This window comes from Scomber japonicus, chromosome 20, assembly GCF_027409825.1.
Source record: "Scomber japonicus isolate fScoJap1 chromosome 20, fScoJap1.pri, whole genome shotgun sequence".
NCBI lineage: Eukaryota > Metazoa > Chordata > Actinopteri > Scombriformes > Scombridae > Scomber > Scomber japonicus.
The window spans coordinates 27,811,108-27,833,228 of record NC_070597.1 but is presented as its reverse complement, the minus strand read 5'-3'; the positions used below and the strand labels follow the sequence as shown (position 1 = coordinate 27,833,228).

At 39.1% G+C, this 22,121-nt stretch overlaps 1 protein-coding gene across 2 annotated transcripts; it reads right to left on the bottom strand.

Annotated features, from left to right (window-relative positions):
• Nucleotides 1-641: 641 nt before the first annotated feature.
• csnk1db (casein kinase 1, delta b) lies at nt 642-19,484 on the bottom strand. Of its 2 annotated transcripts, XM_053341254.1 has the most exons (10): nt 19,038-19,484; nt 16,811-16,921; nt 15,035-15,183; nt 9,105-9,333; nt 8,806-8,976; nt 6,380-6,528; nt 5,863-6,031; nt 4,656-4,789; nt 4,123-4,193; nt 642-2,346 (listed from the first exon to the last, which is right to left on the bottom strand). In XM_053341254.1, exons 1-9 carry the CDS (start codon nt 19,111-19,113, stop codon nt 4,161-4,163), a joined length of 1,221 nt encoding a protein of 406 aa, XP_053197229.1. In that variant the 5' UTR covers nt 19,114-19,484; the 3' UTR covers nt 642-2,346; nt 4,123-4,160. The 2 variants fall into 2 exon arrangements, with proteins under 2 accessions (XP_053197229.1, XP_053197228.1); XM_053341253.1 differs by lacking the exon at nt 4,123-4,193.
• Between the last annotated feature and the right edge of the window lie 2,637 nt (nt 19,485-22,121).

Below are 22,121 nucleotides of genomic sequence, written 5' to 3'. Positions count from 1 at the left end.
CTCATCTCCTCCTTCCCCATCAATGAAAAATCCAGAATCTCTGAACATGCAAATATTGCTCATGTCAAAAGTTGGAAATGAGACTTCTTCTTCACTGTTAAGTCAATTGTTTCAAGTGATTGCATTTCTACATCACAGTTTTTGCACCCAGTTTTGACAGTTGGCTCCAAACTATGATGAGTTCATAGGAAATCTGCACACTTGTCCATTAAACTTAAATTTAAGGTGAACAGAGAAACTTTCCCGTCATAAGATGAATGTGAAAACATCCATCATTCTGCACAGTGAAGCTAAAAAATCCATATGAAGGAAGAAAAACATGTTTTTTGTTTTGTTTTTAGAGAGGACTTCCACATTTCCATTAAGCAAAACATCTGCTTGAACTACATCTACAGTTCAACTAATTCAATTAGCATCTTTGTATTATTTGCCTTTGCAATACTGATTTAGGTCCTCATATGATCAGTCCTATCTGGAGATAGCAGGGTCAGTTACCAAATAAAGGCATTTGATTTACCAGCTTTATGTAAATGGATAAAAGCTCAGTTGTATATAAAGGGTTTCAACCATTTGCACCATTCTCTTGTAGCGCACCCTCTTCACCAATGAGATAAACAAATCAATTCACAGACACTGAGAAGTCATGGCACAAAAAGTACAAGGAGTTCATTTATTTACAGTTTAAGTACACAAATACAGTGGCAAATATAAATGTGAGTAAAAGTAAATCTTGCTGACTAGGTTGCTTACATGATTCAATAGGTTTAGGATGGCTGACTTAAGAGACCTAAGGTCAGAATCACTCAAATCAATCTACGTAGGAGAATGAGCAGCAGAAAGAATGAATTACAACAGACCATTTCATTCTGATAGACATGGCAGAGCATCGCAGCCAGATGTTTCAGACATGTACAAGTTGAATCCAACCCCAAAACAGTGCTGTTGGAGGTTGTAAACCTTTCCTCTTAACAAAATATAATTTCAAATATTAAAGAAGCTTCATAAAGAACACATACTCAGTGCCCATGGCTGTGCAGTTTACACCACGGATAGATGATTCACTGAACCTCTCATACCCACCACAGTAGCTATGACTGCGAGGTGTTATACATAATGTCATCCTTATTCAATAAATCTATGACCACAAAACTGCCTTCATGTAATAACTCCATGGCTCTTAGTGGGGCAGTCTGATGGGAGATTACTAAACTAAGATTATTAAACCTGCAAGCTAGGCTCCTGTACCAAGCTTAGAAGTTATGTTCAGACCCGTCCCTATGTCATTGGGAAAAAACAACAACAAAAAAACATTTACACATCTAGATTTTTCACAGCTTCAAAATAAAACAATTAAGAAAACTGTTAATCTGTACACAGTAAATAGTCATCTAGTGAAATATGTCAGATGACACCCTTGCCCCTATATAAAGTGCACTTCTTTTGTACAACACTAGAAAAGGGAAAAGGGCTCATTGGACAGTATACCAGAGCCTACAGGTGAACAACAGAACAGTTTGACTGATCAATGAAATCACAACCTCCTGCATCTGAGATACCAAAGCATATTTTTGGTATTTTCATGGGTTCAGCTAGCAGTCAAGCCTCCACACCTGACTCTGGGGACTCACCTCTAAAAACATGCAAAGAAGTCGTTTCTTTTTATTGAATACAAATGACTATAGAATTACTGGAGAGGGCCATCAGTGGCAGCTTCATACATCTTGCTGCAAAAAAGGGAGAAAAGCAGTTTTACTGATAAGGCATGAATTAGCAGACAGTGATAGTGTCATCAATGATGAGGTTTTCTCCAGAGAAGGGACAAACCAGTGTCATTAACTGGTGTGTCAGTCAGGCAGTGTTCCAAGAAAAGACTGCTGGGTTGCCATGTTTGCCCTGGAAAAAACACTCTCCATTCAGTATCTCTCACACTGGGAACAGTGAGGTGGGATGTACAAATGTCTCCTTAAAAAGTGGACAGAGAACAATCCTGATGTCCAACACTTTAACATGTTATGGGAAGACCAGGACACAGAAAGGGGAAAAGAGTAAGAGAGAGTGAAAAATAGTGTGTGTGTGTATGTGTGTGGGAGAGAGGGTGAGAGAGAGTGTGTGTGTATGTACGCAAGATTCTGATGGAGGTGACAGTACTGAGAGTAGTCAGTTAGAAAGCTATTTGAATCTGAAGCTGGATTTCAATGGCAACTGTTGAAGTAGTAATTAATAATGGTGGTGGTTAGTATGTCTGATCGCATCTGAGTGAACAGGGCTTGGTCCGCCAGGTTGCATTGTGGGGGCTCATCGAGGAGCTAAAGGATGGAGACCAGTAGGCGGTATACCCGACACCATCTAGAGGAAACATAGGACAGGAGATAGGGCTGTTCAAACAAACAAAATATACAAGTGTCATGACTCACTGGCTGCATGAATCTTCTCTATACTGTCACTGCTTAAGAATATACATGTATGTTGGCCTAATGTATTTGCAAGCCACAGAGTCAGCTAAAACATATAATATTCATGTCCACCCCATAATATACACAATCAAAAAACTCAATAATAATCAAGTATTTTCAATGTGAACAAGTTCTCATATAAGGGCAGGAAATTGCAAAAATGTCTAAAATGTCACAACTGAGGAAAGGTTAAGAGTGTAATGACAGAGAGGCAGAGCTGTTAAGTAGCTGCAGGCAGATGATACCTGGAAATGTGCAGAATATGTGGTCTTTAAACACCTAGTTCTTATCTTGCATCCCTGTATTCATTGTTCAATTATGTATAACTAAAGCTCCTGACCTGTATCTGTAATATACTCGATTGGCTGACTGCATAATGGCATGACTAACCAGGTGTACAAGTGGTCCTAATAAAGTGCTGGGGTGGTGGTGGTGGGGGGGGGGGGGGTGTACATCAAACTAACTTCACTTGAACAGTAACTTTAAGGTATAGATTTAGATTTATTCATCTTAATACAACAAGTCACATGTATACTGAAATAATTAGGTGTCACTGTAATCTTTCCTGCTCTCCACTATTGGCTGTTAGGTCATCCCTTTTGTAAACTGACTATGTTGTAAATGTTCTGTGGTCAGTGTAAAAATACATTCTTAAGTTTAACTGAGGTCAATATGAGGTTTCAGTTAGACTAATCTACTGTCTTTGGCCTAGTGTCTCTAGGTTTATTGTTCTAACAGGACATATCCCTCTGCAGCTCAGCAAGGACGTACTATCCAACCTAGGAGGAAGGGAAACCTTTTTCTTTTTGGGGCTGGTCTCCATCAGATCTTGTCCTGTATCATGTTCTTTTATGTTAATCACTTATCTTGCACTGTCAATAAATAAGGCATGTGAATGCTCTATTAAGATACATTTGAGCAAGTTCTGTCTTTCAGAACAACTGGATGACATGATCTCAGATACAGCCATGACTAAGTTGAAAGCTGACTTGCAAACAGGTAACTTAACAGGTAACTTTATATTAAGTGTTTAACGTAACAAAACAAAACAAAACAAACAAAACAGGACTGTACCAAGCAAGATTTGAGGGGTGGGTGGAGGGTCCTTTGGACACTTTAGCTGTAGGCCTGCTATAATTGAAGCCACAGGGATCAAACGACCAGTGCAAGCAACAAGCCACAAACACAGAGCAGATTAAAGGGGAATTCTGTCAATCCTGGGTAGGCTATGACAGAGTTACATTCTTAGGCTATGATGCACTGTGATGCATTATCCGCTCCAGTTCTCAGAGGACTGCACCCTCCGGCTCAGACAATAGTCAGTATCCAACTGTACAGTGAAACTTTGTTGGTACCATGCAGCTACGATGTCATCAACAGCCAAGTAAATGTAGTTGAAATGGTACCTGCTGTAGTGTTCACCCTTGATCCCAGGTACAACAACTTTTGTATTGACAAAAACCTGTTAATGCTGCTGACCTGAATGTCCACCATGTGTTTTCATCCTGTGCCTAGTCTAGTTAGAAAATGTGTCTCAAATAAAATGGAAGAGACCAGGCTGAAAGTGAAACAAGTTGGAACCAAGACTGAACACGGGATTCTGAAGCAGGCCAGTGTAGAACTAGAACTTGGACCAATGCATCCCTGCTGTTTTGGGGATGGGACTCACCCAGTGTTGCCGCCGTCACACAAGGACGTGGCGAGCGTCTACTTGGCATGATGCTCGTAGGGAATGCTATTCTGAAGTTGGGGGAAGGGAGAGAGAAGGCCCAATATGTCAAGTCAGAACCAACATCATGCGCTAACCACACAACTGGAGAAAACTGGCTGAATAGCAGCACTGAACTTCTCCCTAACAGTAGGCATGACACTGGTGACAATTGACACTTTCTTTTGCTGTTTTGGATATTGGTCCTGTGTGAAATGCTTACACAGCTCTGTTGTAAATATTGTAAACAAGCACTCCTTCAGTGCGACACTACTTTTAAGTAGCAAGATACACAATTCCATGGAGAGTACTTTAAAATGTAATTCTACCCAATGCTGATAACCAATAAGCTTAAAGCACAGCCTACTCCTGTGTATTCAGAAAAAGGCTTGACTTCAAGCATAGCATGGGGTCGGGTGGACAGAGTTTAGATGTTTTTGGGGTTGGAAGTCACTATAAGAAGGAAGCAGATGTGTCTCAGGGATGTCTTGTACCTGTGAGGTGGACATGCGGGAGGTGTCTTGGCGTCCTGTTAGATCTGAGGATGAAACATTGACAGGAGCACCACGGTGCAGTCGCATGCTGACCTTTCGCTCACGCTCCATACCAGACGCTTGCCGAGGGGAAGCTGGGGATCAAAAACCACAGACTAAGAAAACCATCACCCTTCCCTAATTGCATTACATTTCTATAATTTTGGAGCAGAGCCTGACTGATAAGGGCTTTTTGAAACTGATACCAATTTTTTTTAAATTACACTGAATTACACACCCCCAAAATGGGGGTTGATATAGTACATTTTTTTAACTGGAATGAAAATAGACCTTCTCTATGTGGATTGTTCACTGACTTTGGACTGATGACCAAGCAAAGGGACTCAGAAGTCTACTTTATTAAACAAGTAACTAAGTATATCTAACATTATACAGTGGTAAGCATTTCTAGAAATGAACATGAGCAAAGTAAGGAATACATAAAAACAAAAAAGCAAAAAAGGTTATTTTTCAATTGATTGAACTCCAATCAGAAATGCTTTCTTGTTCTTGTTTCATTTCACCATTCATGCATAACTAGCGGTAACAAACAGTAACTCCTGGTTGGCTGCTGCTGAGTGAAGAGATGAAGAGCAGCAGCTGTGTTACAGTATATTCTGTTACACATGTTCAGTGGAAAGCTTTAATGGTGAAAAAACAGATTTTGAAATTTTAACTTCTGTAAATGTAACGACTTTAATTATTTAGTTGGAGTTGTGAGTCCTGAACAAACTTGTTTGGTGCGAATACATGTTCACACATTAGCTTCCACTTAGCTGACAAGGTATGAAAGTAGCTACATGGTTAGCTGGCTAGTCAATGTGGCTAACAGCTGATTAACAGTTGTCAGTGAGAGATGGGGATGTTGTTTATTTAGTCTCCAGAATTGCGTCTCAACAGCTAGGTCACAATGTAGCATGAAATCTACACAGAACAGACTCAGTCCATCACCGCACCATCTACTGAGCTACGGAAAGCTGGTCTGATGCTAACCTTTCAGTCTGCTACATAATTAACTGTACTGTCAAACAACAGCTGCATTAGCAGCTACAATGTTATTGTCAAGTTATTGTTAATGTAATGACTACAGATTGTTTTTTCAGCATTTGTATCACTCCACAACTACTGTAGAGCCCAGAGCAGCTGAGGTATGGTGGAGTGTACAGACCAGTGTGTGAGGTGGGTGTCAGTGGGGTGGGCGGGGCGCCATCTTGGGCTCCCCGTGGTCGGCCTGATGCAGCTGGTACTCCTCTAGCTCCTGGGTTCCTGCCATGTCTCAGCCTGTCCTCCCGGTCACGGCGCTCTCTCTCTGCTTCCTCTGCTGCACGGTTAGCTCCCTTCAAACCATAATAAACTATCAACAAAAGCAAGACTAGAAGAAAACACATACAAGGCGTTTACATTTACACTTGTTTTTTTACATCATTCTGACATGACAATCATTACAATATATTATGGTGTAATTAACATACCACCATAAAGATAAAAGCCTGAGAGGAACTAAATTAGAAATTAGGTAAAAAAAAGGGCAAAATAAGTTTGATCCAAAAATATGACTTTTGCAAATTGGAAATAAAGTACAAGTTACTCTACATGGATCAACACAGGTATTTACTGTACAAACACGTTAGCATATACTGTAGCCAAAAGTTTTAACCTCATACAGTTCAGATATAAGTACTTACAAACTTGAGCATGTTCCAGTCAAATACATAGTCATAGGAGAAGCCTTGTCTGTGGAACAGGTTCCTGAAAAGCTGCCGTAGGTACGAGTAGTCAGGTTTGTCATCAAAGCGCAGGGAGCGACAAAAATTTAGGTAAGTTGCAAATTCAGCTGTGACAAAGAAAGAAAACATTTTTCACCTCAGACTGTGTTTGATTAATATTGCAGACCTGCCAACCTTGGAGAGTCTCTGAGTACCACTTTATGCTGAAACTAAATTCAGATCATGAGCAAATGAAAATATCCAACTGATTTATTGTCAGATCAGACTAACTGGAGGTTACTGGAGGTAACTTAAAAGTCAGAACAGTGCCTCAGTGTAAAGTGACTCATTATAAAGTAAAAGTGACTCTGTATCAGTGGTGGCTGCTGGTGTTTTAAACAGGGGAAGCTCACTTTACATCATCATAAAACTTGTGTTTAATTGAGGCTGTTGTATGCTTCATCTAGAACCACAGCAACACATACCTGAAAAATATTTTCAAAACTAGCCACTAGCCTGCCCAATGAATGAATGAACAAACTAACGAAACTTGAACAGGTTACAAACTTGAAAAATCTATGATTGTGTTTTTTATTTACAGTGTATTATGTACAAACGTGAAGTGTATGTGAAAATCGCCTGGAAAAGAAACGCACTTTGGCATACGACTACTCTCAACAGCTCTGCCATTACACTGACTGTTTAGTGGGCTGTTGAGCTGTCTATCAAGGGCTTTTAGCCCTCCAAACATTTCCTCCAATCATCATACAGCAGCAGAGTGTCTGACCCAGCCACTGCGCCAGAGACGCTCAGCGTCCAGGGGCAGGACGAGTTTGTCGCATTATCCAATGGAGGATCTTATCCTGGCTGTGATAGGAAAATCACGTCGGAAAATAACAGCGTTGGCAATAAACAGCTGGTTACAGGATGACATAGTTGATGTGAACAACAACATGACAGTTGTGACAATTTATGTGATTAATTTTTCCCTTGTTGTCTCAGAGCAATTATCCCTGCTCTGTATAAAGTAAAATGTGAACTAAGGTAAAAGGTGTCATGAATAAATAAATAAAAACATTAAACAAATAGGCAAAACAAAAGTAGCAAAATCAGTAACACAGATTTTTGAAAAAATAGTGACAAAGAATGACCCTCTCCATTAGGGGTGGGGGAATTTCTCGATTATACGATGCAACACTAACGTTAGCAGATCGGCTAACAGAGGGCGGTGCTCAGTTTGTCTCACCTCAACAACCCTGCAGCTGCTCAGCGTGTTGGACAGTGATGTCTGTCCTGGAGCTAATAGTAGGCTTCAGCAGAGAGGCTGCTCTGCACTGCTGGAGACATGCTAACAAACAGCTGCACCCCAACCTCAGACAGGCAGGTGAGCATCACCCTACTAGGTATATACTGTTGACTTATTTTGGTCTACTTATTTTAATGTGAAAACATTTATGTTTACCATGCATGTTGAATGTTGACATTCAGAATTTTTAAGTACTTTTTAAATAAACTGTCCAGATTTCTCACAATTGAAGGTGAAATAATTAACGCCAATGGTCATAATGTTTACCCATTATTTTGTTACTTTATCAAGGACACGTTGGTGTTGTTATGTTGGGAAATGTTGGGGATATAAATGAAATGAACAGTTAGTAAAATAGCCTACTTCAAGTAGCGGGTTATCAGGTCTGACTATGAGATAAATGACAGATAAATACTCAACAAGGAGAATAAAATCTTCAGATTAAACACAAAAAAACACACACACAAACAATATGGCTTTTTGCTCAGTTGTGCTCCCGGTCCGTTACCGTAGAAACGACTGATTCTTCTTCTCATTCAGTAGCCTATTATTAATATTATTATAATTAGCCCATTACGAAAGAAGCTACCTTTGAGAAAATGTATACAGCTCTGCAACGATGCACAGGCAGATGATATTGACACTCATCATCATTCATGCAGTTTAACAGCATATCAAACTGTTATTTTCATTATTAACGTAGAAAAACTATAAAGGAGGACAATAGTTGCCTTAATAACGTACAATGAAATGACTATAGGTATTGGTATGACTATAATAATTACCTCATTACTTAATGTTTTCTTCACAACAAAAAATGGTGTTTAACGCACTATAATAAATTCAGTGATATCATGAGAAAAAATAATGATAAAATAAAAGATGTATAGATTTGAAAACAATATGAATCACCTCCCACTGCATGACGTTGTTGAACCACCATGAAAGACTATTTATTATAGGTATTGTTTCCATAGTGGGGACACATACATTTTACACCGTACTGGTGTAAAATGTGTACAGGTTGGCAGGTCTGATATTGGTCAATATGAATATGTCAATAGTACTTTAAATGATCAAATCCTAAAAGAAGACTCACATGGGTACCCCTTGCAAAGCACCTCAATGGGTGTGGACATTTTCTTCTCACTGATCCGTTCATACTTTTGCCTCTTGGTGGCAGCCTTGAGGCCCTGCCAAGGTAGCGAGCCCAGATTGAAATACATGAGAACATAGCCCAAAGACTCCAGGTCATCACGTCTTGACTGTTCTACAGTAAGAGACAAAAGACAAGGGGTCATTATTGCACTCAGAAAAATTACAACTTGCAATTCCCGTTTTAAAAAATGCAGTTATGTGTTCCTGTCAAAGGTCTATTCAGTGTGTGTATTTTTGTACCAATCCCCAGATGTGTGTTGATTGAGGCGTAGCGTGCAGTGCCAGTCAAGTTCTTGTTCTCGCGGTAGGGGATGTGCTGGTGTGTGCGGGCATCACGATATTTTTTAGCCAGGCCAAAGTCAATAATGTAGACCAGGTTGCCCTTTTTGCCCAGCCCCATCAGGAAGTTATCAGGCTTCACATCTCTGTGTATGAAGTTCTTGGAGTGAATGTACTCAATGCGACTGATCTGCAGTGGAGAAAACAAAACAGATAAGTAGGTCACCACAGCATTCAAGCACTGAATGAACAGTTGAGTCACTCGTCTCACAGCTCCTTCTGTACACCCCAGTGAAGTCACATTTTGGGGGAGCTTGAGGGCAGACAAATGAGTTTACTGACTAAACTTCATGACTTGATGGCAGCTGTTGCCAATATTCAGAAAGTTAGTTTTAATATTTTGCTGCATGACTGCATACTTTTAGGTAGGTTTAGATATTCTATTAATATGGTGAAAAGTTTGGGCATAAAAACATTGTAAACACACTTGCTATTGTCTGTCTCTGCAATGTCAGCAACCTTTTCTGTTAACTCAACAACAGCCTATATATCTAAAATTTCTCTACCTTTGCTGTATGTGCTCTCCATTGAGGTGGTCAAATTTGGAATCATATCAACCATAAAAAAATGGTAAATGAATTGCAGCAGTGTATAAAACGCAGTGTATTTTGGGGGGTCTCATGAGGGGAAAATTCTATTATAGGTTTATTTGAATGCACCAGTAACTATTCATTTATAAACTCGATCTTTCATATGTAGCTATTCAAAAACTTTTTCAATCTACTTTAGTTTAAAACACTCATAACACCTGAAACAGTGTGTTGGGTTAATGGTAATGATTTGATCAACTGAACTGGACCAGTATATTTAGTCAGACCAGGTTCAGGTTAGGATGAGTTTCAATGAAACCTATTAAAAGAACAAAGTAAGTTATTATATTATATCATATTTGATACAGTGTGTAGCTGTATGCTTACTCGAGTCCAAAAAACTCTTAAAGCAAGCATCATCCTCTGTTCCATCCAGTGGAAAAACAACAGAGTTAGTGAATCTTTTAGGATTCAGATGTATTCTCAGGGCCTGAATTTCAACGCGGGATTGCGGGTATTGTGCACTATTTAATTGATTCCCGCAAATCCAACACTTATAATGCGGGAAATTCCCGCACACATTTACAACGATGTATATTAATGTTCAACCAACTTCTGCAGCGTTGCTTACTGCAGGACGACTGGACGGAACCGCTGTATCCAACGGTCTGACTTCGACCCTGAACACACCTGTAGTTCTCTGCACCTCCCGCTAGCATAACACAGAGAAGCGAACTGTGATATTAATAATTGTTTTATTTTCATACATTACTATTTGGAGTTAGAATGAATACGATCGATACAAATTGATTATTAAAAGTGTTGCCAATGATGATTGTGCGATTACTGCATTATTTGCCAAGTCGTAGAGCAGTTCAGACGCAGCTGAGCAGAGCCAGTATCGGCAGAACCGGAGAACACGGTCCGCCAAAAATCTTCTTGTGTAGGAGCAGTTCACGCTACATAAAACTAGAAAGTGTGTGCTGCATCCTGCCAAGGTCGGTTTTCTATCGCCTTTGCGCGTCATATCAATGATATAATGTCACTGTGTGGATCATTAACCTTGTTGCAGTGTGCTCCCTGGTTATAGTTAGTGAACTATCAGCTTGTACTTGCTCAGATCTCACAGTCAGCAGTAGGAGATGAGGAGAGCAGCAGGGGATTCTAGCACACATAGTTTGTATGGTAGCCTAATGATGGAAAAAGTAACTGGTAACTGGTAAAAATAAACCACAATTTATTACTGTAAATATATAGTTTCACAGACAAATTGCTGTATTTTTTCTGGGTTGTGTATGAAATCATTAAGAATAATATAAAACCAGTCTGTACACCACCAAGATGAACTGGTTTAGTCTTTATTCTTGGTTGACACTGCTGGAGAGTAATACTGATATAAATCAATATTTGTGTGACATAGGTTTTCTATTACCAGTGTTTTATAGTTTGCGATAAATAATATAACTGAACCGCCACTGAATGTTTAAACAAACAGTTTTATAATTTTCATTTTTCTTTATTATTTATCTTTTATTTGTTGTTCCAACAGCTCAGGTCGATTGAACAACAGAACATACCTATTTTTGTGTAGCATACATGTGTATGTTATTTTGTTAAAAGTTACTCCAAGCAGCAACATATTGCTTGAGCACTTTGTTGCATTGTCAATTTGAAATAATGTTTTGTTTTTGAATGAAGAGGCGGAAATTTAAAATATATTTTTTCTGAGTCTCCCCCCGATCGCTTGTGCCAAAAGAGACAGCTTCATACACAAGAGCTTCAGAATGTCGCCATTATTCCCACAGCAGCTCTCTATCAATATCCTCATAAATGGCTGCTTTTGAGGCTCTGTGTGGTTGCCCGCTGATGGGGATGGCAGAATTTCTGAGGACTCTTTACATAAAAAAAGACATCTGTGTGCAGTGTGCAGCAGGTTAATACCTGTCCTTCAAACATATTATTTATAGACACAGTTAACATCAGTAAAATTACTTTCAGGTTTGGTAAATCACAATGTGTGTGCTTAATAACATATTTACATTTTCTCCTCCCTGTATTTTACACACTGGGGTACAAACGCCTGAAACGTACTAAATGGATAGCGCGTATTATCTTACACATTTGAAAGTTGCAAGCCTCAGTGCGCTGTGTTAGTAGATCAGCTTGCTTGATATCAAGTTTACACACATTTTACACATGCAAACCTTTAGTAAATCAGGCCCTATGTGAAGAGATGGGAGCTGGTCATACATCTGTGTTGTTTCCACAGTGAAGCAAGGTGGCTCTCTCTAGGGGCAAAGTGTTGTTAAGTGTCTTTGAGCTCAGAGTGGAGTTTCGGATGAGCGAGTGCATGAGGCTGAAAGCAACTTGAGTGATGAACTGTTTTGTGTTTCTCTGCTGGCGCTGGATTGTCGACTTTGGTGGTCAAATGTATACATTTTGTAACATTATTGCCCAGACTAGCCTCCTACCTCTCTGTGTGGAAGTTTGTGTTGCAATTAACTTGCCAACGTTAATCATTATTTTCACACTTTGGTTCCAGGTTACATTTTTCTCCCGGTCTAGATACAGTCTAATGTTCTTTTAATTTAGGCTACATGTACTCGAGTAATGATTTCTTTGTTTGTGTGTGGGTTTTGTTTTGACTGTTTGATCTTTGTAGTCAACAAAGAACGGCATTAATAAATAAAGGCATAAAAAAGGCAAATTTCCTCCTGTTCATCGCGCCCCACCTGTCATGTCTCTATTTCCCACCAGTGGGGCACATCCTACACAACCATGGAGCTAACCTGTGGCAGACCTGTGCATGTCTCAGCCAATCATAACAGAAATTTCACCAACATTTGACATTGCTCTGGAAACCAGCAAAATTATGTGATTTTTTTCCAGAATGTTCTCAGTAACATTTAGACTATTATAAATGACAGAGAGACAAAAATACCACAGACTGGCACATATGATGTCATTGCCCCAAAGGCAGGGTGGCCATCAGGAGGGACGGGACAATTCCCGGTAGGCGGTGACATCATCAATAAAATGGAGACCAGCCATTACAAGCGAGTGTGCAGCCCTCACTCTGCTGTCATGAGCAGGTCAATATGCAATCATACAATGTGCGCAGATTACATACCAATTGAACAATATCCATGATGTATTTATACAACTTTCTTGCTGTGCATTTCTCAGTCATGGTCACTCTTGTGATCCAGTTCTTTCTTATCACTTCTAATTTTGCAACTTAAATAAACTCCTATTTCAGTATTCTACAACTTCCATGGTTGTATATTTAAAAATTATAACTGCAATATATTATTTTCTTTTTTGTTCTTAAAATGTGGAATGGAGCAGGGCCTGCTGGGAAAGAGAGAAAAGGGCTCATCCAATGAATGAACAGCTGGCAAAATCAAGTCAAGTCCAATTCACAAATGTAGACGATTTTCAAGTCGCAGTTCACATCCACTGCAGTGAATATTTTTCTGAAAGCGAGCACTTTTTTACTTCAAAATCTCGAGTAATATGCTGTATATTTGTGAATCTGTGACAAATCTGCTGACGGAAGCGCAACACAGCTGGAGCTGTTAGGTAAGGAAACCAGTTAAATTAGAAACCAGTTGGGACATAACACCGGGGCCAGGGCCAGTGAAAAAATTCCCGGTGGATTTCAAGGCCTCACTCCGCTGCTGTATTGCCCCAAGTTGTAAGACGGTGTATGGAAGCTATTGGTGCATCCAAAGTCCCTTAAACTGCATTTCCAACATTTGCGTATTTCCCTTGTATCAGCTGATCACAGCTGGATCAATTGTCAGTTGGCTTCAACAGCTGCAGCGAACCCAATGCTCAGAGTTATTAGCCTCACATGGAAATTAAAATTGAATTTTATCTGTTAGGCTATAACATTTAATATCCTTCCATAATATCAGTTAATGGGGGAAATGACAGATCATGTAAAAACCTTTCTAATAAAAAAAACCTGTTTGTGCTCCGCTGTTATTAACATTAACGTTAGATACGGTTTAAGTAGTTTAATGTTGCAGTGTGCGTTGGTCAGCCAGTCTCGTTTGTTACTGCTGGAGTTAGATCTGCTAATGTCAGAGTAGCTTAGTTGGCATCGAGTTCACAGTAAACTTCATGTTTGTTTCACAAAGTTAATTTAGTCATTAAATCAATGCTTGCAACCCCTGCTGTTTTTGAAGAACTAAAGCCCTCACAGATGAGTTGTGCTTTTTCAGTTCCGTCAATGCCACACAGCTGGGCATCAATAAGAGGAATTGATAAGCTCAAAGACACAGGATTCCAATGGACTGGACAATTTGGAACCCGTTTTAAACTGGAACTGGTTCTCGATTCCCATCATAATGTAACAGGCTGCAGAGAGAAAACGCTGCTGATCTGTGAGTGGTAAATGTGCACCTTTATTAATATTAGTTAAGTCTTTATATGTGCAGAAGAAAAACGCCATCAAAAGTCACTGTAGCTGTTGAAGGCTAGTGACAGCTAATCCAGCTGTAATCAGCTGCTACGGACATTAGACACAGACGTCACTTCACTGACGCTTCCGAGTAAACAAGGTCTCTTGTCTCTAAAAACATTTTTCCTTGTTTTGAGTGGTAAAGACGCAAGTAAGGGAAACATGAATGCAATTTAAAAGACTTGGGGTCTACCCCATGTCTCCCAGTGCAATGTGCAGTCAGTAAGCCACCTTCACTGGAGATAAAAAGATCCAGGGTTCCAATCTCCATGTGACTAATATGACTCTTCTGAAGGTCATATTAGGTCAAAGAGTGCCCTTCTGTTCATTCATAGCATGTCATGATAACCATAGTTGCACTGGTGGATAAGAGTGAACAAGTTACATCATTCTGACACTTCATCACTTAGTTATGAAATGAAAAAAAAAAGTATCTACAAAAATGTTGATGCAGATGAAGGACAGTCAGCTTTCATAGACCAAAGTTACATTACATTGTGGCAGTGTGAACTGCCTGAGCCTGCCCAAAATATATACTTCTTCAATTCTCAATTTCTCGACTGCCATTGGTCAGTGAACTTTCATGTTCATATTGTGATTCTGTAATATATCTACCATTGCAGTTGTTTTACCTTGAACACTGTATTAAAGGCTTGATTATTTGGATAAATGCTCCATAAACATTGATGATAGCAGACCTCAGTAGCCTATTGGTTAAGACACACAAAACTACAACCTCTGTGTTTTGATTACAGCAGGATAACCTCTGTTACATGTGTCCCTCTCCATGACCCCAAAGGTAAGAAGATGTGGGAAATTAGTGGCAGTCTCACCATCTGATCAGCCAGTAGCAGGACTGTCTTGAGGCTGAACTTGCGGGAGCAGAAGTTGAAGAGATCTTCCAGGCTGGGCCCAAGCAGTTCCATCACCATCACATTGTAGTCACCTTCTGCTCCACACCACTTTATTGTTGGAATGCCCACTATAAACACATGAATAAAAAAGGTCAATGCCAGATTTATAGTTTAGGGCACAAATTTACTCTGGGGTTCTCAACCTTTTAGATGTGTCTTGGTGGGCAAAACATGCCATGTATTAAGCATATTTACAGTACATGGAAGAAGACAGCAGCAGGTAGAAGGTAGGGCTGTACAATTAATCAAATTTTAATCACGGCCTCGACTTTGGCTTCCCACGATCAAATTAATATGATTGAGCAATATTGAAAATGTGTCCTCTGTCCACAGAGCGCTCTGCATCAAAGCATTTTTTCCATTGCAAAGCAAATCAAGCACTTCTTAGTCCAGTCTGAAAGAGTGACGTGTGAGAAATACATCAGCAGAGGGTGATGAGCTTGTCCCTAAGCAAATCATCATGCATTGTTTGGAAATATTTTGGTTTTAAGGTGAGTGATGTTAAGCAAGAACAGATCATGTGCAAAGAGTGCTGTAGAGTTGTGTCAGCGTCACAAAGCAACACAACTAACTTATTCAACCTCCTGTGGACACATCACACACTGCGATGTGATGAATGTATGATGTTGCTAATGTGATTCGTCCAACATCAACTCAGACGTCCAATAAACACTGAGACTATTTAGGCAGTCAGCTCACCTGTATCAGCCTTTTTCCCTCTCTGGAGAACAAAGGAGCTAGCTGACCTACCTCCCTACCTCCACAATAGTATAAGCTGTGTCAAAGTCCCTTTGTTTCCATATGATTAATCAGTTTAGTGATTATGATAAATGTAATGGAAGATTATTTCTACCTCTTTAGTTTGAGTAATGTTTCTTCTCTTAGAGATCTTTGGTTGATTGTTAGTTATTATTATGCATACATCTGACTTATGATTTTCTGCCTTGTTCTTATCGCCAGACACAAACCACCTTGGATAATAAAATGGACTGGAACTGGATCCTCCTTGTTGTGTGATTGTTGTTCTAACAAACAACCCATTTAGTTGATCTACTATCCTTTAAAACCAACACTCCATCCTCACGAGTCCAATATTTTACACTGAGCATACTGAAGGCTTCAGGAAAACAGTAAAAACACTGGACAATATATATGTTATCCCCTCGCACAATTATTTCTATGTATAAATAAATTATTATAAATATCATTATATTATTATTATTACAAAATATATTACACTTTAAATATTTATATTTTTCTTAAAAGAGATGGACTATATTTTTGTGAATAGGAGGACAAATTTATTTTGGTGTAAAGATTTGCACATTAAGGAGCATAGGGAGCATTATGGATGTGACAGCATTTACATTTATGACAATAAATATATTTTTTGTCATTAAAATCAATTAATAATCTTGCTGCTGTATGTGGCTCGCTTGAAACCTCACCGGCGCAGTTACTAAAAAAGTAGCAGGTACCAGGTACTATCACTAGTGCAAACGCAAAAAAAAAAAAAAACAGAGCCGAGTCGAATCGTGCTGGAAATGTGTAGTGGAAACGCGTCATTAGAGTGGAAATACTGTGGAAATGGTAACAGAGTGGGGAGCTTAGTGTAGAAGAGGCACACTACAGCTCAGATGGAAAATTGGAGTCCAGTGAGAGATGGAGAATCCAGTGTGTGAACCGATCAGTCACCTCCTCCTTGCATCATCTTGTAGATCTTGCTCTCTATGTGGAGCTGGGGGTGTTTGGTCTTCACGCATTCCAACTTAATGGCAACCTCTTCTCCCACTGAAATATCTGTACCTGGAATTGGACAAACGTAAACACACATTCTGAATTTAGTTGATGTTATCCATGCTTTCTTGCTTTTATAAATGCTGAGTGTAAGAACATCATATCCTCTTGTTTTGATATACTGATTATCTGTCTATACAGCCATTTTTATATAACATTTTATTTTGTCTTTTCTCCCCTAACAGTTTCACATCACAAGCATGTTGTAAGGTAGGCCTACAGTGTATATTCAGAATTTGAAAAGCATACTTTATGGATAGATGTTGTGCAGCTTTTAACACCACCAAGTCTACTGAGTGCAGCCAGCTCCTCAAAAACAACTGCTGCCTCTAAAAGTCGCAGACTTGATGCAATCAGTTGATCACATTGAGTCGTTCGAATGGCCTTTCTTTTCTTTTTAGCCACTTCAATATACACAAAGTAACAGTGACATCAGGAAACTGTAAACATTTACAGATGGTTGTCTCTTAATGTTTCTAATTACATAAATTATGTGTAAACACAAATGTCTGAATCAGTCAGACCCAACATCCCACCTACTTTACCCTGCCATCTTCCTAGTACCACGTCTGTCATGTGCAATTGAACCCATGCCTGAATACAGTTATTGTCTGTCAGGTGAGCTTCAAATGCTCCCTGTTTAAGTGTAAGAAAATCCGCTGGTAAGGGAGACGGTACGAGCAGTTTATCATGCAACTGTTGAATAAGCAAAACATTGGTCAGCTAAGCCTGTCTGGAGTTGATGTGTGAAAATGGCTTACAGGTAAAATATGAAACTCATGTAGTGCGTTTCATGTGTGTGTGGGGCAATCTCACAAACAATAAGCCATCTGAATGACAGTGCCAAATAGGGTTGGGTACCGTTTATAGTTGAACCTGTAACTGGAATTCAGTACCAATGACCAATGGTTCTTGGTACTTCCTGGTACTTCCTGGTACTTTAGACCATACAAGGATGTTTACGTAGGTTATGTAGGATTATCACACTACTTGTGCTGCTGAATGTAACTGAATGTAACAATCAGAAAATAATGTTTATCGATCTGATTCACCATACTGCTATACTGAGTGGTTGCATAAATGGCCAGTAAAGTTTGAACTGTAAATCATATGAAACTTCTCAAAAATGAAAATTTATGTCTGGAAATGAGCATAATAGGTCCTCCTTAAGCACACTTAACAACTCAATAGTGTATCAAAATAGCACAGCTGAGTGCACTTAAGTGTAATTTTAATTACGCTAATTATAGTTTTGAATGAAATATTACATTGTCCTTATTATATTACATACACTGACAGTACGTCAAAATAGTACACTTCAAATATATTATTCATAAGTGTAAATGGAAGTGAACCAATTATATTCAAATATAGTAACACGTATTGTTTTTATACCTGGCGTGTCAGACAAACCAGTAAGCGCACAATTGTGCAGCTGTTTTAAGGTGATGCAATACTATCATATCAAGTGTATGCTACTAAGGAAGCCTCACTAAATACGAAAAAATTGGTCGGATTGATTCCGTTTCTAAAAACGTATTATCAACTTATGTGAGAAAGGCTCCTTCTACGAGACTTGAGGCCTTTTAGCCAATAAATGGAGATTGGTGACCGTTCAGTTTCTCGACCGATTCATTTGACTTGGCTAACGTTGTTAGCAAACAACTGCAATTTTAAGCTGAGTCTGCCTCGACTCAAGTTTATTCTGGACAACCCAAAAACGCACTTAGTAACGTTACAAACTGTAAACAGTTTATAAATTAAGGTAAACAAAATGACATGATTTAAACAAACAAACAAGTGTTCTGCCTACATTTCCTGCAATGCTTACAATATCACACATTGTTCAGTGTATTTCAGCTCACTCCTCACATGGACTGGCAACATGGTTTAAGCAGCCAATTGTTTAATAACAATTTAGCAAGACCCAGGTAAGGAAAAGCGAACAGTAGCTAGAAAGTATTAGCTAACGTCTTCTGCGGTTAACACAAACATGACATGGGGTTACAAATGTCATTTCGAGTCTGAAGTATTTTGAAAGGTTGCCAATAAAGGATTGCTAACAACTACTCGCTATTTGCGAAGTGATCACACAGGCAAGTTGAGCATAACATGTTTTACTCACCCAAATAAATGTCTCCGAAAGAACCACTTCCGATTTTTCTGCCCAGTCTGTATCGGTTCCCCACTCTCAGTTCCATTTCGGTCAGTTCAATTCTTCGTTTGTAACTTAATAACGTTGCTTATCCCGATTGTTGAGCGTTTTGCCTTTTCTTAACGTTACCTCAGCAGATATTCCACGTTCCTTTACTGGTTAACGATGCCCTCAATTCACGGTCCCCCTTCCCCCAGAATCTTAGATTTCAGTTCCTTCTGTATAGATCCAAATTTCACCATCCCTTTTGTGTCTTTCTGGGTAACGAATACCTATAATTTAAATATCATCAAATAATGTCAAATGCGTAGTTTATGTTCCTCGCTTTTCAGGTGTCATGGCTGTCCAAAAATATAAGGATTGAGACAGATTTTACACTTCTCTCCTAATCGTACACAGCTTCACGCCACCATTGAATTTGTTTTCTGCGGCCGTGAAAGCTGGTTCCGTGAAAGTTGCAGCTGACGTCACTTCCCCTAGCAACAACAGGCAAATATGGATTTTTAAAAATCCGTATAACAGTATAGCCTACGTCAAACAAAGGCTTGTCTTCTAAAAATGAGCCTATGCTGTTCACAATTAAATGAATTACTTGTTTATGGGAGATTGGCTGCATTAAATCAGGACTTGGTGAATTTACTATTATGATACACACTGATGCTTTTGGCATTAGCAGCAATAAGTTACCAAATCTCCATAACTTGATAAAAAATACAAACATGCATGTTCAGTGCATAACAATTGACATCATAACTTTTGTCCTAAAAAATAAGACAACACTAGACTTATCAGAACTATCCTGATCATGATGTTAAGGGACAAAGTCTGCAGACATATTAATAACTATATTACTGTATTTGTATTTATCATAAGTAGTGTTTAAAAGTTATACAATGTTATTCACAATATTGTAACACATGTATAAACAGTACCAGACATAAGCAAACATTCAGCCTTATAACATTCATAACCCACAGCATACACTCTCTGTCCCTCAGCTGTCTCACTTGTCAGAAGGACAAAAGAGTTTAACAAAAAATGTATGACAAGTTAACAGGCTTAGGTAAAATTCTGAAGTTGTTCTTAAGTTGTTGGGTGCCTAAGTTTATTCAGCATCTGTTAGGCAGTGGCATGCACAGACATTTTGGGGGGCAGGTGCTCAATGAAAAATAAGGGCATTTGGAACTGTCGACTGTCTTATTATAGCAGTGTGAGATCTATTTCCCTCATCTTCCATGCTAGTAGATGGCCTATTGTAGGACAGCACAGAGCTGCTTCCCTGTTGTAGCTGCCTAAAATAGAATAATACTAGTTTTAATAATAGCCTATTTTTTAAGTTTTAATAACAGCGTATTAAAGTAAATACAAGATTACTGCAAGTCTTGTAACATAGACATAACTCATGCCTGATTTAGTACCGCTGTACTGTTGCACCCAATGTGACTCTTGTCGTGTATTGAGATTCACAGCCAGCTAAACTCTCCCTTGCATCATATCCTCCAAGGAACAGGCAGGTGGTGTAGTAGGTTGGGATTTATTACAAGAAAGTATGAAACTGAAATGGACATAAAAAAAAACATTCATTAATAAACAATACAGAATAGGTTGTCATATGTACAAGTTAGTTTATCATGGCTAGGAGGACCAATCTAATCTCTATTTGTAAATCTACATGTAAGTATTCACGGGTAAGTATGATTCAAATTATGACACTGAATATGACAGAACTAATCAGGTAAGTGATGAGGTAAGTAACACATTAGTAATTGAACTTAAACTAAACAACACAGTATATTACATCAACGGTCAAGTCAACGGTCTCTTGAAGCCTGAAATCTACCGTTATACTGTATCAACGGTATTACGTGAAAACAACGTTGCTAAACGTTGCGAATGTCACAATAATTAACAGTATACATTCTAATAATTATCTATAACATGTTCACTTACTTATATTTCCACTCAAAGGGCTAGAAACAAATATAACTAACTTAATAACTTAATGTAAAGACATTTTTCCGTTGCCACAGAGCATTTTTCCGTTGCCATGACACTACCATACACTTACTGTGGCGCATATAAACAAAGCAACTTCCTGTTACATCACTTCCTGTTGCTTGCTATTGACTGAGGCTGCAATACCAACGCTAAATGAAAGAACTATGCCCCCTAGTGGCCTGGGAGTTCTACAATACAACAAATAATAACGTGGACAGCTTTTAAGACATTTCAATAGAATTAGAGGAACAGTTCAATTTTAAAGTCTGAGCTTTAAAATGCCCTAAACAGGACTCTGGTCTTGACTCTGTCCTTTCATCTTAATCTTCCTCTTCCTCCTTGCTGCTGGTGGATGCTTTTATCCAGGAGAGCAGATAGCTGCTTCCCTGGGCTGCCTACTGTAGATCCCTTTCTTTTTCCTTTCTTACCTTCTCCTTTCTAGGCAGTATACTGCAATTAGTAAATAAAAAGAGACCAAAAGTATGAAGAAGGCTGCTTGGTGAAGCAGTCTGAAGGCTACTTTTTCTGCAGGCAATTGGGAATTGCCTGTTTGTCATTTAGCAAATAAATTACTGCAAGTGTTAATTATGCAGCCTAATGTAAACCTACACAGTACTAAATATTCACCTTAAGTATACTGATAGATTCACATGCTGTACCAATGGCAAACTCTACCGACATTAGTTGTGTGTTGGTCATCAAGTCATATCTATTATTGATTTGGGCTAGCGTCGCTATAGCTTGGCAACTGAGGTTTAGGGGGCAAACAATACACTCGACTCCATTCATTTATGTGTTACCTAGCTGGCTGGTGGGGCAGAGGAGGAGCATATTGGGGCATTATTATCACACGCTTTTAATCGTCGAGCATTTATAGATGATTGGTCCAGAGGGCAAAGGGCAGGTGCTATAGCACCACCTAGTGTCACACCACTGTCTGTTAGCCATCAACAAATGTATCAGTCTGTCTCAGCTCTATGTTGGAAAGCAGGCCATGCGCCACTGTAACTTTACCCTTTGCATCACCTGAAAGTACACATCATTGAAGCAGTTCAA